The sequence below is a fragment of the Rhinatrema bivittatum genome, chromosome 1 (genome assembly GCF_901001135.1).
Source record: "Rhinatrema bivittatum chromosome 1, aRhiBiv1.1, whole genome shotgun sequence".
In the NCBI taxonomy this organism is placed as follows: Eukaryota; Metazoa; Chordata; class Amphibia; order Gymnophiona; family Rhinatrematidae; genus Rhinatrema; species Rhinatrema bivittatum.
The window spans coordinates 618627403-618645325 of record NC_042615.1 but is presented as its reverse complement, the minus strand read 5'-3'; the positions used below and the strand labels follow the sequence as shown (position 1 = coordinate 618645325).

Genomic DNA, 17923 nt, shown 5'->3' with positions numbered 1-17923 from the left:
TGTGGAAGAGAGAGAATGTTTGTGTGTGTTGGAGAGTATGTATATGTGAGAAAGAGAGGAGAAAGCTTGTGTGCATTCTCCCTCATCCCAATTTATTTATGACAATCTCAGGGTGGCTGGAAATCAAAAGTTCCCAGGTATGGAAAGTAGTTTCTTTTTACCATTATAAGTTTTAATTATTTTATTGGGTGCTATTTGATATGTCTACTTTTTAAAAATATTTTATTGATGTTTGAAAACTTAAAAAAAATGTGTGTATGAGTTTTTAATTATTGGATGTCATTCTTTATGTCAGCTATTTTGAAATATTTATTCTTTTTATTGGTATGGTTTTACTATTATGATTGACGTTTTATATTTCTTTTTGTTGTTTGATATTTTATGACACATGATGCTTCGATTGTTATACTGCATATAAAATTTGGACTGTTACTGTTTCCAGTCCATTTTTGTCTGAATGTTTCTATTTATACTTTTTTATGGTCACTTTGTTCTGAATTTGGTGAGAGTTTGCAAGTATAACTGAGATGAGATATTCTGCTAACCAGCATGTAGTTTTTATGTAGGGATCTATAGCAGCCTGGCCTGTTCTGTTTTCCTTATAGAGGGTGTATTAAAGAAGAGGGAGTGAGAGAAATTTTTCTTTTCTCCTTTTTATAATTTTGTTCTTATGAGAGCAAAAACATATCAATTTTAATCATTTTTACATAATTCTTGAACATTTTAACTGAAAATTAATGTCAATTAAAATATTCAAGAGTTGTGAAAAAGGAATCTGGTGGATCAGTATGCTGTCCAGCCTGTGGTACTCGAGGCCAGCATTTCCTATCCCCGATTTAAATCTTGGCACACCACTGCAAAAAGGTTGGCCACCCCTGAACTAGTTGAATCTGACTGTTCTGAATGTGGCTATTGTATGATTAGACTCTAGAATATTTTATGTCACTGCTTCATCATTGTATGTCATCATAATCATTTATTTACAACATTCCTTTCCAGCCAAGGATTTCAAGGAATCTTACAGAAGTATAGTGGGTATAATAACACAAAGTGATTACAGTATAACATGCTCGATAGTAGTGAGTTAACAATTGGTATGTAGGGTAACTATGGTTACTAGAGATGTGTATTTGTTGGTCCATTCGTTTCATTCATTTTGACAGTATGCACATATCTCACGAATGGAAGGTAGGCACGTAAAACTGATGGTATGTATGCATGTAAGTGGTTGCTTATGTGCACATATACCATCAGATTTGGGAACCTAACTTCCGTTCATGAGCTATTCGCATACTGCGGAAATAACTGAAATGAATGGACCAATGAATGCACAACCCTAATGGTTACAAGTCAGGCATAGAAAATTGTAGTGATTGCATAATAGATGTAAGAGAGTACAGTGGATATACAAATATCAAAGCTATAAATAGATACTTTTATACATCCACTGTACCTAAGTGAAATACAACATATAAAGGGGTAGATTTTAAAACCTATGCGCAGGAGTCCATGTGAGCACGCTACCAGGCGCGCGTACATGGACACCCGATTTTATAACATGCACGCACAGGTGCATGCATGTTATAAAATTGGGGGTCGGCGCGCGCAAGGGGGTGCACACTAGTGCATCTTGCATATGCCGACTCCCGTGGCCTTCACCCGTTCCCTCTCAGGCCGCTCCAAGTTAGGAACAGCCTGTGAGGGAACTTCCCTTTCCCCTACTCTATCCTTCCTATCCCTTCCACTAACCTTCCCACCCCTAGCCCTATTCTAACCCTCCCATTCCTTTAACTTACCGTTTGCGCGCACCAGAACCCTGCCGGCACACAATCCCTCGGCACAGCAGCAAATGGCCATTGTGCCGGGGACCTCTTCCTCCACCCCACCCCGCTCCCAGACTGCCCTGCCCCTTCCCCGAAGCCCCAGGACTTAGACGTGTCCCAGGGCTTTACACGCATTGCCAGGCCTTTTTAAAATAGGCCCGGTGAGTAACCCCACCTACACATGTAAATCCAGAGGATTTACGCACATAGGGCTTTGAAAATCTGAGTCAAATTGTGCAGTATAATTTAGGTACTGTTAGCATAGGACAGGGGTGGCCAACCTCAGCCCTCAAGAGACATAAACAGGCCAGGTTTTCAGGATATCCACAATGAGTATGCATGAGATAGAATTGGATACAATGGAGGCAGTGCATGCAAATACATCTTATGCATATTCATTGTGGATATCCTGAAGACTAGGTCTGTTTGTGGCTCTTGAGGATTGGACTTAGCCACCTTTGGCAAAGAAGCTATATACAAAATTTTACTAGAATAAAAGCATAAAATAGTGTGAAGTAGTCTATATATAGGCAGCTGTGTTATAGTTTATAGATATGTGCAGTGTATGTAATAGTGTTTCTGTCATTGGTTGATAGCATATGCTACTTCAAATAGCCAGGTTTTGACCAGTTTCCTGAAGGACAGGAGAACTGGGGCCCATCTAATGTGGGGGCAGCAAGGAGTTCCATAATGTTGGAATAGAGACTGCGATGATCTTCTTCTTGGCGCCTGTGAGGTGCATAGTTGTAGTGCTTGAGTTTACAAGCATAGGAGATGGGTAGCAGTATTGGGGATGAGAGACCCCCTGAGGTAGATCAGTCATTTATTTGAGTTATTTATAGGCTATGATTAATAGTTTACATTTTGTGCAGTAGAGTGTTGGGAATCAGTGCAGTTTTTTTTGTTTTTTTTTATGGAGGTAGTGTATATAAATTTGCTTGTTTTCAGGGTCAGGCAGTTGCAAAATTTTGAACAAACTGCAGGCACTGGCTCAGGATGGTGGGGATTTCAGCATAGAGTGCATTACAATCCTAGTGTGAAATTTCTAAATCTTGGACAAGCTGGCAGAAGTGGTAAAAGCATGTTTTGGTTACTGCTTGGATCTGGGCTTTGATGGTAAGATGGGATTCTAATATAAAGTCTAGACTCTGCAATTTAGAGCTGGGATTATGGTATTCCCTTAAAGATCATTGTTGGGTGGGTGGCTGGGCTCTTCCTTCCAAATCATAGCATTTCAATTATTTTCAGGTCTGGGCTTAAGTTTATTTTAGCAATTTTTGTTAAGCAGTTGTTGAGGTTGCTGATATTAGAGTCTAGGTTTGTGTTGAGCGGAATCAGTTGTATGTCATTAGCAAAGGAGTAGTACATGTTGTGACAATTTCTGTTGAGTTTGCCAAGGGATATCATGTAGTTATTTAACAATATAGGTGAGAGGATGGAACTTTGTAGTACAGCGCAGGGGAGAACATGCATTTTCGAGAGAGAGCCATTCATAGGGATACAGATTGGATATGTTCTGACATATAGGACATGAACCAAGACAAAGCCTCTCCTTTCACATCTAGGTTGTTCAGTCTGGAGGTAAGGAGGTTGTGTTCTATTGTGTTGAAGGCTCCTGAAAGATACAGGAGTATTAGTAATGCTGAATTATCATGGTCTAGACATAGTCAGAATTTGTTTACAAGGCTTAGTATGGATTCCATGCTGTGGTATAGACAGTTCAAATGTTATCACCATGGAAGTATAAGTTAATGTACTTTGAATTGTATTATTGATGGTGTTAATAGGTAGCATGCCCTTATGTCATATAGGGCCCTCATTTTCTAAAGTATCGCAGGCCTGCGATACTTTAGGAAATGAGGGGCGGGGGGCCAAAACGGGGGGCGGGCCTGCGCTAGCCGGCAGCGATCGCACTGTTGCGGTGTGATCGCTGCCGGTTTCGCACCCAATAGCGCCACCATAAGAGGTGTAGCTATTGGGAGCGAACGCGGACGCGAAAAGGGCCTTACCTTTTTGTCGTCCGCGGCGGCTTCGCGGAGTCGGCCCCAGTGACGCCCCGACTCCTCCTCTTCTGGGGCCGACTCCACCCCCATTTTGGTATCGCACGCGAAAAGGGTCATTTCGCGTGCGAAACGTCCCTTACCGCGTGCGATACATTTAGAAAATAAGGCCCATAGTGTATGTACAGCGCCAGCCTACACAACTCAAGTAACACAAGTATACCACTTCAGAGGAAGTGTGCAGAGCAGTGTAATGCCAGCTTCTTTCAAGTACAGGGTGTACATTTTTTCAGATATTGGTTATTTTTTAATTTTGTATTATCACAAAGTATAAGGATACAGCTTAAATGATATCATTCTAATAGCATTTAGTGCAGTTTATTATATATATTTTTTATTGTTATTTATTGTATTTATACACACACATTGGCAGTTCAGAATTATCAGATTGTCAGCAGTCATCCCACAGATTTGTGGCATCTCACTGCTGTGCCACTGGACTCACCCGAGGCCAGTTCACAGGACACAGTGTGATGCTAAAGACTCCTAGAAACATAGAGTTTCATCCATTTTAATAAAGTTGACAATATGGATATATATATCCCATTCACATTAGTTTTCATCATAGAAATATACACTTTTTAAAAATAATTGTAACATCTATTTTGATATAAGAATATATATGCAGAAATGGTTTTTTTTTTTTAATATTTTGATTGATATTCGTGTGTATATGTGTGTTCTTAGTGTGTTTATTCTGGTTCATGGGAATGATATCTTTTGCCCTGGTTTTCTATAATAACTAAAAAAAAACTCTCAGTTGAACTCTACCACCACATGCTATTTTGCCTTAGTATATTTTACATTTTCTTTTCCTTTGTTTTGTCTTTTTGTTTCAACAAAATGAAAATAGAGCTCGGAAGTAAGTTGAATGAGCTGTTTTAAATATTTGCAGAATTTAATGAGTGTCTGCATGCAACAAATAGATCCTTTCTATGTGAATTTTAATAGTCTGATTGCTGCCATAGAAACGTGATTCAGAATCATGATCGTATCTGTGATAAGTGAAATTCATAAAGAATAAAATTGACTTTGAAAGGTATTATTTTTCCAAAAGTGTTGCCAATATTCTGTCCTGGCCACTGCAGCTAAAATATTCTGATCAGTAGCATGTTATATACATTATATAAGAGGTTAAGAATGTGGCCAATGTACTAAAGGTTTTTTTTCCCCCATTTTGTATCTATGGGAAAAATGCTTAAGACATGTTGCCCTCTGTATAGCTTTGAATTTATATAAGCAATGTACAGTATTCTGTATAAACCACATCCTAGAACATAAAATTCTAATATGCTTACTAAATCATTTGAACCATTTAGCAATTTAAATATACAGAGTTTATCTATATCTATCTATCATTATAGATATAGATGTGTGTGTGTGTGTATATATATATATATATATATATATACATACATATAATATCACTATTATAGGAACCCAGAAAAACCTTTTAAATTATGTTTTCTTTTTATTATATATAACACAATATTCAAGCATAATATGAACACATATCTTTCCATAAAAAATACATTAAAAAACATTTCAAATTTTTAAATACCCATTTTCTATGGATTAATATCCAACAAATAACCCACTCTTCTGCTTACAATATTTTTGAAACAAATAACTCTTTTACTAAAGTATAAATTCTCCCAATAAATTCAATCACAGAGGCTAATAATATCCCAACTTCTTCAGGTATATAGTGTCCCAGAGTCTCATAACAACATTTTTCAAAGTTTTCAAAAAAATACGGTCTTCTAAGGCTGTCTTCTCCCTCACTGTTGTCATTAGGTAGATCTTCTACCACAACGATGGTATTTAGATATGTTTTTTCACTCCAACATGTAGGCCTAGATGTTTCACCGCACAAGTAGGTTCATCAGGGGGAGCGCAACCACTTAATCAACATCTAGCAAAAAACATGAAATAATATATCTCACATTTACCCCAAGACCATTTTACACCCACTCATATTTAGAACAGATCATTACATACTCACAGCCTACTCGTGTATTCATCAAACATTTAGATTAGCGTACATTTCTGGAAAACAAAATGTTCATGCAAAAATTAATTTAAATATACTCCTTAAAATATAAATCATCATGCTTTTTTCATAGACATCACAAAAAATATATAAAACATTTATCCTCACAGAGCTTACCCAAAGCCTTCCTTCACCATTTGTAGGCAAGTCCTTCTCTCTCAAAATGGAGGCTAACTGCCACTGTTAAGCAATTGGATTTAAATACCCCACACCATCTGGGTGTTTTACCAAATTCAGAAAGCCCAGGATTAGTCTCCTTAAAGGGGAGGAGATTAAAAAAAAAATGCCTTCCATTCAATAGCTATGTTTAAACCATACCGCTGACAAGTTTTCCAATTATATATGAATTCCTGTTCCCTACATCTTAGTGCTAAAGAGATATCGCCCCCACGAGGAAGCTTTATCTATTGAATTACAAAAAAAGCATACATTATCCACTGTATGATTTTTTAACAACCAGTGCTTAATCAATGGAGACTCAAGGAGTTTATTTCCAATGCAGCTCTTATATTGAATAATTCTTGTCTTAATCGCCAGTTTAGTATGTCCAATATATAGTTTTGAGCAAGGGCAAATGATCGCATATATAACCTGAATGGTTTCACAGTCAAAATAAGCCCATAGAGAGTATTTAATGTAGGGATCAGAATGATAAAAAGTTTGAATTTGCAAAACATTCTGACAAACTGTGCAGTGACCACATTGAAACTGGCCACAAATGTCTCTTGCTTTCCTTCTATGCTATGGCATCGTTGACACAAGTTTATCTCGCAAATTACTATTTCTTGTATGTGCGAATATCAGAGGAGAGCTAAATACTGTATGCATTTGCAAAACATGCCAATAACCTTTAATAATTTGCTGTATTGAATCTGAAAATTTAGAAAAAGTGAGGATTCATGCTTTTGCTGATTCATTAACAAAAGATCACGATTCACAAATAGACCTCTTTTATATGCACAGCGGATGATTTTACGTGGATACCCCCGTGCGAAAAATCTTTCAGTCATATGTTTAGATTTAGTAATATAATCTTGAGTAGTACTACAAATACGTCTCAATCATAAAAATTGACCAGTTGGTATATTATTTCTTTGACTGACAGGATGGTAACTTAGATAATGTAAAAGAGTATTTCTATCTGTAGTTTTGTTATAAATAATAGTACTCAATCTGCATCCATTTCTTTTTACTAACAGATCCAAAAAAGAAACCTGTTGGACATCATATTGAAAAGTAAATTTTAAATGTTCATTCCGAGTGTTTAACCATTCCATAAATTGATATAATGAAGGAACATTACCTTTCCAGATGAAAAAAGCATTATCTATGAACCGAGCAAATCAACATTTTTGACCAAAAAGGGGAGCAGTAAATATGATCTTCTTCAAACTGAGAAACATAAATACATGCCAAAGAGGGTGCCATGGTAGCACCCATGCCAACCTCCTTTGTCTGCTGAAAAAATTGATTATTAAAACTTTTCTTTAACAGCAGTTGTTACCAAATCAAGAACAAAATCCACATACCTCTCAGAAAAACATACATATCAGATAATACTTGCCTAATATTGCATAAAGATTGTACCTGAGGGATGTTAGTATATAGCAAGATAACATCTGCTGTTACCAATAATATCATTTCTGTATTCAAATTTACTGTTTCAATTTTTTGAATAAAGTGGGTAGAATCCCTAATATAGGATTGAGCTGAAGATATAGTAGGACATAAAAATGAGTCAATAGAAACATAGAAACATAGAAACATAGAAATGACGGCAGAAGAAGACCAAATGGCCCATCCAGTCTGCCCAGCAAGCTTCCCTCATTTTTTCTCTCATACTTATCTGTTTCTCTTAGCTCTTGGTTCTAATTCCCTTCCACCCCCGCCATTAATGCAGAGAGCGGTGATGGAGCTGCATCCAAGTGAAATATCTAGCTTGATTAGTTAGAGGTAGTAGGGAAGTAACCGCCGCAATAAGCAAGCTACACTCATGAATTGTGATATTGGTTCCAACAATGATTTTTTACTTGACACGATGGGTCTTCCGGGAGGAGACACGATGGGTCTTCCGGGAGGAGACTGTAGAGACTTATGTATTTTAGGAAGTAAATAAAAGAACAGGTAAATGTGGATAAGGTTTGAATAGAAATTTAAATTCAGCCAAAGTAATCAATTTATGGTCACGACCATATTGCAAAATAAATAATAATCTAGTCTGCAAACTTTCAGTAGGATCCTTATCAAGAGGTTTATTAAATCTCGTGTCAGATAATTGACGAAAAGCCTCAGTATAGTAAGCGTCAACATCCATAATCACTATTCCACCCCCTTTATCGGCTGGAAGAATAATGATATCAGCATCTTGCTGCAATGTTCCATAGGCTTGCTGTTCATCTACAGATAAATTATTGTAACAAATGGATAATTGCATTTCAAGTTCTTCAACTGCTTTCATAACTGACTGTATTTAGCTCTCCTCCGATATTCGCACATACAAGAAAAAGTAATTTGCAAGATAAACTTGTGTCAACGATGCCATGGCATAGAAGGAAAGCAAAGGACATTTGTGGCCAATTTCAATGTGGTCACTGCACAGTTCAAACGTGTTGACAATTGGATCTAGAGGTCCCAGAGGTAACCATCTAGATTTTCGGTGTAGTTTGCACTCATCCTGAGATATAGGAAATTCTGAAAAAAAAATGTTAATCTTAACTACTTAAAATATTTGTATATAAAACACATCAGTAGTATCATAAGTCAGAACTGAGTATGTTATGTAAGATGCAGAAGAAATGACTGTATTCATAAGGAGAACAACTTTCAAACAACATTTGCGCATGTGGATATGCAGAGATTTCTGATAGTATTTCATCAACTGAGCAGCAGGAGCTGCATAGGTTATAAAATGCAGTGTATTTCTGTTCCAAACGTACATGCCTGTGTTTCGAGATAATCACAAAATACTTGAAATCCAGTAAAGGCCAAAAAATATTAAATCTAGCTATAAATAATATGACAGGGTAACTAATAATTTTTGACTTTATAGTGACCTCATATAGTGCTGCTAGGGGCTACAAGCTTTTTGAATAAAGCTCAAGAAGGCACTAGGGCTTTTCTAATCATTGGTCACGGTAGGTCAGTGATTCTTCAATGAGAAACTATCATGCACATATCCATAGATTAGGCTTAAGTCCACCTTTTAGTCGAGTATCTAATAGGGCTTTATGTTACCAGTCTGTGTGTAGTCCACAAGCAGGTCGTGCCGGGCTTTTTTTGATAAGATGTCTTGTTCTGTCCAACACTGCAATGTTTCGGAGGACACTCCTTCTTCAGGGAAACAGAAAATGCTTAATGCCGGCTAGCAATGACTGGTGAACAACTTGATCTATGTGAAACGGTCAATGCGTTATTAACCAAGACTTCATTACCAATGCGCGGTGAAACGATCTACCTGCTGCATCTGATGAGTCCGGCATTGTGTTTCGGTCTATGCATAAATTTCAAATACAAGAAAATGAATACTTTCTTTACCCATTTTATAAACAAACATGCATATATTTTATACATAAAATAATTGTGACACTGCATAAATAAACACCCAGAATTAAATCTGGAGACAAATGTATGCTCAAATTCATGGAATCACCAATAATAGTAAACAAAATTTTATTTAATAAAGAAATTCTCCAGAGATCAAAATGGTGTACAGTAAAATAACATAGAAACATGATGGCAGAAAAAGACCATATGGCCTATCTAGTCTGCCCTTCTCCCAACTAATTCAGCTTTACTATTTACCACTCCCTGAGAGATCCTCTGTGTTTATCCCATGCTTTCTTGAATTTAGATACTTTTCTTGTCTCTACCACCTCCACAGGGAAGCTGTTCTATGCATCCATTATCCTCTCTATAAAGAAATATTTCCTTGGATTACTCCTGAGTCAACCCCCTTTTACCCTCATTCTATGACCTCTCATTCTAGAGACTCCTTTTCTGTTGAAAGAGGCTCACATCCTGCGCATACAAACTTTGGATGTAGTTAAAGGTCTCTATCATATCTCCGATATATCGCCTTTCCTGTAGAATGTGCATGTTTAGATTTTTAAGTTTGTCCCCATATATTTTAGAATAAAGACCACTGATCATTTTATGGCCACTCTCTGGACCGACTCAAACCATATATTCTTTTGAAGGTGTGGTCTCCAGACCTGTATACATTATTTCAAATGAGATCTCACCTGGGACCTATACAGGGGCAATATCACTTCCTGTTTTCTGCTGACCATTACTCTTCCTATGCAGTCAAGCATGTTTCTGGCTTTTGCAATCACTTTATTCACCTGTTTAGCCACATTAAGATCATCAGATACGATCATCCCTAGATCCCGCTCTTCTTTCATGCTTAAAAGAATTCCATCCCCTATACTGTACTTCTTCCTTGGGTTTTGCATCCTAAATGCATAACTGTGTTTTCTAGCATTAAATTTTAACTGCCATACCCTAGATCATTCCTCAAGCTTCACTAGATCGCTCCTCAAATTTTCCACACCTTCTGGGCTGTCTACCCTGTTGCAGATTTTGATTTTGGTATCATCAGCACAAAGACAAACCTTTCCCAACAGTCCTTCTGCAATGTCGCTCATGAAATTATTGAAAAGAACAGCACCAATCCTTCATGCACCCCACTAGTTATGCCCTCCCCTCCTTGAAGTAAACTCCATTTACTACTAGTACCCTTTGTCGCCTCCCACTCAACCAGTTTCTAAACCAGTCAGTCACTTAGGGCCCATACCAAGGGTTCTCAAAGTATAAAACAATATAAAACATACAAATAAAACAAAATACTATATAATAAAATAAATTATAAAACATTCTAAAACACCAGGAAAACTAGGAACATGCAACATAAAACATAAAAGCAAAAATTACATAGGGAAAAATTAAAAAGTTAATAGGGTGTAGTCATGAAAAACTTGAGTAAATAACCAGGTCTTCACCAGTCTCTTAAATCTGAAATAGGTTTTCTCTAGTCATAAATCTATGTCACAGACTTGGAAGAGTAGACCCTGGAATTGCTAACAGATAGGGCCACACCAGTACAGAATTGTGTGGCAGAGATGTGGTCAGATAGGCAAGGTTGAGGTCGGTGAAGTCTGTTCAGAAGCAGAAGACAAATAAGAATCAGAACAGGCAGCAGATAGAAGCAAGTTCAGGGACCATACTGGATCTCAATCAGTAGCAAGGCCAGATGCAGGAGAATGAAGAATCAGAACCTGTTATTCAGTCACCTGCCCTGAGAAATGAGCTTCCTTTTATATTAGAACAGTACTGATGTCCATCCGTGCCACTGGAAATCCTGGGCATTGACCCTATAAAGCTAGTGAGTTGCTACAGGCCCTTACTCAGAAAAGCAGGATGCAGCAGAGGAGCAGGATGCCGGAAGCCATGCTGAGAGGCTCCAACAAATCATAGGACACAGAGCTGGGCCCGGGATAATGAGATACAGGACACCGACCGCAGTGCAGCATCCTGTCAGCTACATGTTACAGTCTAAGGGGAGTGCATTCCATTGAAGGAGGGCCTGATATTGAAAAGAAGTTAGCCTAGTGTTCTCTAATTTCATTTCCTGTGATGAGGGCAGCTTTAACAGTACTAACTGAGAAGATCTTAGCATTCTAGTTGGTTTGTACAGACCTGACCAACTACTCAGGTAAAGTGGTACCTCTCTATTCAGGGCTCTGTAAGTAAGATAAGGAAATTAAAACAAAATTCTGACTCAAACAGAGAGCCAGTGGAGTTCCTCTTGTAAAGGTATAATGTGCTTACATTTAGATACACCAAAAATTACTCTTAGCTGCAACGTTTTACAGCAATTGTATTCTCCTATGTGAAACTTCAGTTATTCTCATATACAAGAAATTACAATAGTCTAGCCAGAATAAAATTAAAGTGCAGTAATAGTTATAAGCTCATTTTGAATTTGCAAATCATATGAGGAGCATAAAAAACTGATTTGGTTAGATTAGAGACGTGGCAAGACATAGAAAAGGACTGTCTAACTCCATCCCTAAGACTTTAGCAACCCACAGCAGACTTGATCTCCCTTCATCAAGCGTATTCTTGTTGTAGCAGAAGTCATCTCTTATCCTCATTAGTGAACCAAGCCATGCTACCCAATAATGTAAATAAAGATTTGGAAAGACTAAACTGCCCTGCACCTTAGCAAGCCATAAGTAGCTCAGACGAATTCTAGATTTTCTACGCTGCCAGATGAACTTTGTCAGCACACTAAGCAACTCAACAAAAACCTTAGCTGGGATATTGCATGGAAGATGCTGAAACAAGTATAATAAGTGAGGTAAAACATTAATTTTAAGCAAGTTGCATCTACCTGACCATGATATAACTAAATCTGCCCATTGAAAAATATTCTTTTTAATTTGATGAAGAACAGTCCCATAAATGTTACTATAGAGGTCCTGAAAATTTTGGGTGACAAAATTACCAAGATACTTAAAATTATCCTTAACAATCAGAAATGAGGTCATACTTGGAGGAGTCAACACTTTGTCACTAAGAAGGTACTGTTCCAATTTATTATAATTAACTTTGTAATCAGATAAGAACCTATGCAGAGCTAAAAATTCCATAAGAACCAAACTGGACTCTGAAGGTTGAATTAAGTACAGTAGAACATCATCATCATAGAGGGAGACCTTATGTTCTGAACCACCCAGACAGATAACCTTAATTCTGTTGTTTTGTCAAATTGCAACTGCCAAAGGTTCAATAGCTAATTCAAATAAGAACAATGACAGAGGACACCCTTGTCCAGTTCCTCTGTCTATAGCAAAAAAATAAAAAGAGGACAAAAAAGATTAATCAATGCACATGCTCTAGATTTCTCATACATAGCCCTGATCTAGGCAATAAATCTGTCCAGCAACCCAAACACTGCCAAAACTGCAAACAGAAAGCACCAGGATAAGTGCAAGGTGATGCATATAGGGAAAAATAACCCATGCTATAGTTACACAATGTTAGTTTCCATATTAGGTGCTACCACCTAAGAAAGAGATGTAGGCGTCATAGTGGATAACACATTGAAATCGTCGGTTTAGTGTGCTGTGGCAGTCAAAAAAGCAAACAGAATGTTGGGAATTATTAGAAAGGGAATGGTGAATAAAATGGAAAATGTCATAATGCCTCTGTATCGCTCCATGGCGAGACCGCACCGTGAATACTGTGTACAATTGTGGTTGCCACATCTCAAAAAAGATATAATTGCAATGGAGAAGTTACAGAGAAGGGCGACCAAAATGATAAGGGGAATGGAACAGCTCCCCTATGAGGAAAGACTAAAGAGGTTAGAACTTTTCAGCTTGGAGAAGAGACGGCTGAGGGGGGATATGATAGAGGTGTTTAAAATCATGAGAAGTCTAGAACAGGTAGATGTGAATCAGTTATTTACTCTTTCAGATAATAGAAAGACTAGGGGGCACTCCATGAAGTTAGCATGTGGCATATTTAAAACTAATCGGAGAAAGTTCTTTTTCACTCAACACACTATTAAACTCTGGAATTTGTTGCCAGAGGATGTGGTTAGTGCAGTTAGTATAGCTGTGTTTAAAAAAGGATTGGATAAGTTCTTGGAAGAGAAGTCCATTACCTGCTATTAATTAAGTTGACTTAGAAAATAGCCACTGCTATTACTGGCAACAGTAATATGGAATAGACTTAGTTTTTGGGTACTTGCCAGGTTCTTATGGCCTGGATTGGCCATTGTTGGAAACAGGATGCTGGGCTTGATGGACCCTTGGACTGACCCAGCATGGCATGTTCTTATGTTCTTCTTATGATCTTATGTTCTTATGTTCTTATCAAAGGCCTTATCTGCATCAAGAGACATAATCAACTTCAAAAGGCCCTTCCTCTTAGCCATATGTAAAATATTAAATAAATGCTCTGTGTTCGATGTGGAAACCCTCCCTTTCACAAAACTGGTTTAGTCACTATGGATTAAATATGGCAAAAGGGTCTCCAATCTTAATTGCAGAATCTTAGCAAGGATTTTTATGTTAGAGATAAGCAAGGAGATGGATCTATACGAACCACAGTCCTGACACGCGCATGTTATTAAATCAGTGTATGCTTGTGCACGTGCCAGGAACCACACGCACATGGATGCATGCATGCACACTCCATTTAAAATCAGCCCCTTAGGGGATAGTTAGGGTAGGTTTAGGGGGTAGGGAGGAGAGGGGAAGAGGGAGGAAGGATAGAGGTTAGGGGTTGGAAATTTCCCTCTTTAATGGGAGTGGACTAGGAGGGAACTGAGGGAGGTCCGATTACATCGCCATGCTTATTTTGTGAAAATCCCCCCCTATGTGCACGCTGCCTGCATATGTGCACGTGGATTTTAAAATCTTGCACACATGTGCACACAGCCATCAGATTTTACAACATGTGCGTGCCAGTGCGCACATGTTAAAATAAAATTGATGCGTCCACATGCGCACGCAGGTCTTAAAATCAACCCGTTTGTGTTTTGGAGAATAAATATAGTCCCTTTCAGTAGGATGTTGCACCCTCCTTACATTCAGTAGGTGAAAGTATCAACCATCACCCCAATTCCAGAGTCAGACCCAAGCCCACCTTGAGAGGAAGATATCTGGTCTACAAACAAGTCAAGGCAAACATTCCAGTCCTCACCAATACACAATTTATGAATATCAAGCAAAGCTAACTTATCAGTAAAAACTTGATAAGGCTCCCTTTGATCTGTATTTGGGCCATACAGATTAATCAATGCAAATTTAACTTAAGAGATAGAGCAAACCAGTATTACATGTCTATCATCCGTATCAGTTATAGAATTAGTAAATATGAGGGAAAGTTTTTGTAAATCAAAATACAAACCAACCACTTCTAGAAATATATGATGAATGAAATATCTGCGCCACTCAACTATATTTCCACTTATCATGTTCCAGGTTTGTAAGATGTATTTCTTGCAACATAAGAATCTAAGGTTTATTTCTGCACCGGGAAATCAAAGTAACATTTACAATTGGTAATTCTTGAGCTCATTGCTAGGCCAAATCATAGTCTCCTGACCGCTGATTCCACTTTTATGATATGGGCCGCTGTATGACTAACAGGCAATAGTCATCCAGTAGACCTCTGCTGTGCAGTCCCTTTACTCTCACAGCCATTTCTCCACTGCTTTAACACTGTCCAGTATAATGGACTTGGCTTTCACCATTATTTAAAATTTTGCTGGTAAATCATAGCATACCAGCTGATGAGCTTTTGTCATTCCCTCTTGACATTTTGAAAAGCCTGCCATTTGCACCACAAGTCCACCAAGAAGTCTTGAAATATCATTATATGTTCCCCTGAAAAAACATATCTTGTGCTTCTCTTGACGCACTGTCATTGAAATCGTATAGCTTTATGATAATGGCCCAAGGATGTCCATATTAAGCAGGAGCAGGAGCTAAAGCACGATGTGCCTGGTCAATTTGCACTGTATTTTTAGCACATGAGAACTGCAAGACCTCAGGCAACCATTTAGAAAAATACTTTTTCGAGTACCCCAAGGACCCTAATTTGCAACGCCTTAATCTGTTTTCGAGATCATCTAATTTCTCGAGAAGTGAACCACAGTTCCTTTTCAGCTTTTCAATTTTACCATTGTCAAGGTCACCACCATTTCCATGTCAGTGATTTTCATTTTATGCTCTTCAGTGCGCATAGCATTTTCTTGGACAAACTCCATAAGAAGTGCAGCTTTGTCAACAACCCTGCCTAAGTATGCATCAGATTTGTTTGAAATCTTATCAGTGAATGTGTCCAAAGGATTTTTAATGTGGTCCGCATTACCTCTGAGTTCAAGCATCTCCGCCCCAGTATCTTCATCAGAGGCTGAATCCCTCGTTCTCCGGCATATCTGCAGGAGATTTCTTGCTTAAGTTTTTATTCTTTCCAGCTTTATCAGCCCCAAAGCAAAGTATAGATCTTCTATCAGTTTCTTTAACTTGAGACTTCTTAACAATGGCCCCAGAATGCTAAGAATTATACTTAAACAGTAAATGTTTGGTGGGAGCTTGGTCAGGCAGCAACGTCCTCGCTGAGAGCATTACCAGAAGTCCTCATGTAAATGCTACTTTTATGCACAAAACCATTTTGAAAATTCTCTCCTAAGTTTGTTCTTGAATTAATAGAGGGTGAAGTAATTTGTTCAAGGTCACAAGGATCGGCAGCGGGATTTGAACCCTGACTTCCCTGCTTCTCCTCCTGCAGTTCTAACCACTGTGTGAGGTTCCAGCTTTAATCCTCCTGTAATCAATCCTATACTGTGTATCAAAAGTAAGATCTAAAGATGATAAGGGTGCTAGATATATTGCTACTCACACAGCAAATTAAAAACATACCAAAGAACTTAAATAAAAGACTTTTTAATAAAGCTCAACTTGGCAAAAGACCTATAGCAGTACAAACATTTCACTGCTACTTACTCTGAGGTGGTGGATGAATGAGCCAAATACAAACTTTAAAAGTGCAGTACTTATACCTAGTCAACATCCATGTTTAATTATATAAACAACATGATTATTCTCGGTTAAAAATGGATTAGTTATAGATTTCTTAGAATTTGTAGTGGCTGTAGCTACCGGTAATTTAATTGATTAAGTAGATCATTGTGCTGTACAATGAGTGCTTTATAAAAATTCTCTTGGTAAAGGAATAAAATGTTTTTCTTATCAATATTGGTAGCTTTTCAGTGTATCGATTATGTTCCAAATAGTTCCTTACACCATCTAAAAGAAATGCTAGGTCATACAGACAGCAGATCTGTAAGGATAGTTAATACAATGTTTTCATAAACAGGATGAATTGAATCTCTGTACAAAGATTCTATTTAGAATGGAATTTATTTATTTAATAACATTTTTTTTTATCACTTCTCTGTTTAAAAATCACCCGAAGTGATATTAAATACCTTTTACAATAATATCAATAATTAAAATAGTAAAAACCAAAAAAGCTTTGCCCAGATCTGCTGGCGCAAATCTGCAGGAGCTGGATCTCTTACAATTTCTTGCAATGAATTGCTATAGAATGTACTTTATAAGAAAACTGCAAGAATTTAGTTACCTTGATCTGTATTAGTAATTAGCACATGGTGCACAAGTCTTCAGATTATGGTGCTGTGATAGACACCTAGTTCAGGAAGAAATAAAGTAGTTAGATAGAGAACCTGTGTTGATTAGACAATGTGTTTATTTTGAAAAGAAATCCACATAGCAACATTTATTTTCCTTTTCTACAAAACTGATTTTCCAGCAAAGGACATTTCTTCTGTATTAGGTCAAAGGTTGTTTATGTCCATCCCTAAATCCTCCTTTCTTCCTTGACCACCATCCCCATAATAACTATTTGTAAGAAATAGCTTATTCTCGGTAAAGACTGACAAAAATATTATAGTCTAAGTCTGAAACACCTCCCTTAGGATCTGATTCACTAAACTGTTTTCCTATAGACACAGAATGGAAAAAGGCCATAGAGAGTAGGATTAAATGGAAGGGAGTAGGATTAAGTGGAAGGGAGTAGGCAGTGGAGTGCCTCAGGGATCTGTACTTGGACTGGTGCTTTTCAATATATTTATAAATGATCTGGAAAGGAATACAACGAGTGAGGTAATCAAATTTGCAGATGATACAAAATTATTCAGAGTAGTTAAATCACAAGCGGATTGTGATAAATTGCAGGAAGAACTTGTGAGCCTGGAAAATTGGGCATCCAAATGGCAGATGAAATTTAATCTGGATAAGTGCAAGGTGTTGCATATAGGGAAAAATAACCAATGCTATAGTTACACAATGTTAGGTTTCATATTAGGAGCTACCACCCAGGAAAGAGATCTAGGCGTCATAGTGGATAACACATTGAAATCGTTGGTTCAGTGTGCTGCGGCAGTA

The 17923-nt window shown here is 37.6% G+C and overlaps 1 protein-coding gene across 2 annotated transcripts in view; it reads left to right on the top strand.

Annotated features, from left to right (window-relative positions):
• The window catches only part of KCNN2 (potassium calcium-activated channel subfamily N member 2), a 364762-nt gene that overhangs the window by 328223 nt on the left and 18616 nt on the right, over window positions 1-17923 (top strand). The window contains exon 7 of one of the 2 annotated variants that reach the window (XM_029571487.1): window positions 4737-4745. The exons of the other annotated variant lie outside the window; for it this stretch is intronic. Coding sequence (XP_029427347.1) covers window positions 4737-4745 — 9 coding nt within the window. The remainder of the gene's footprint in view (window positions 1-4736; window positions 4746-17923) is intronic. 2 annotated transcript variants of the gene reach the window in all.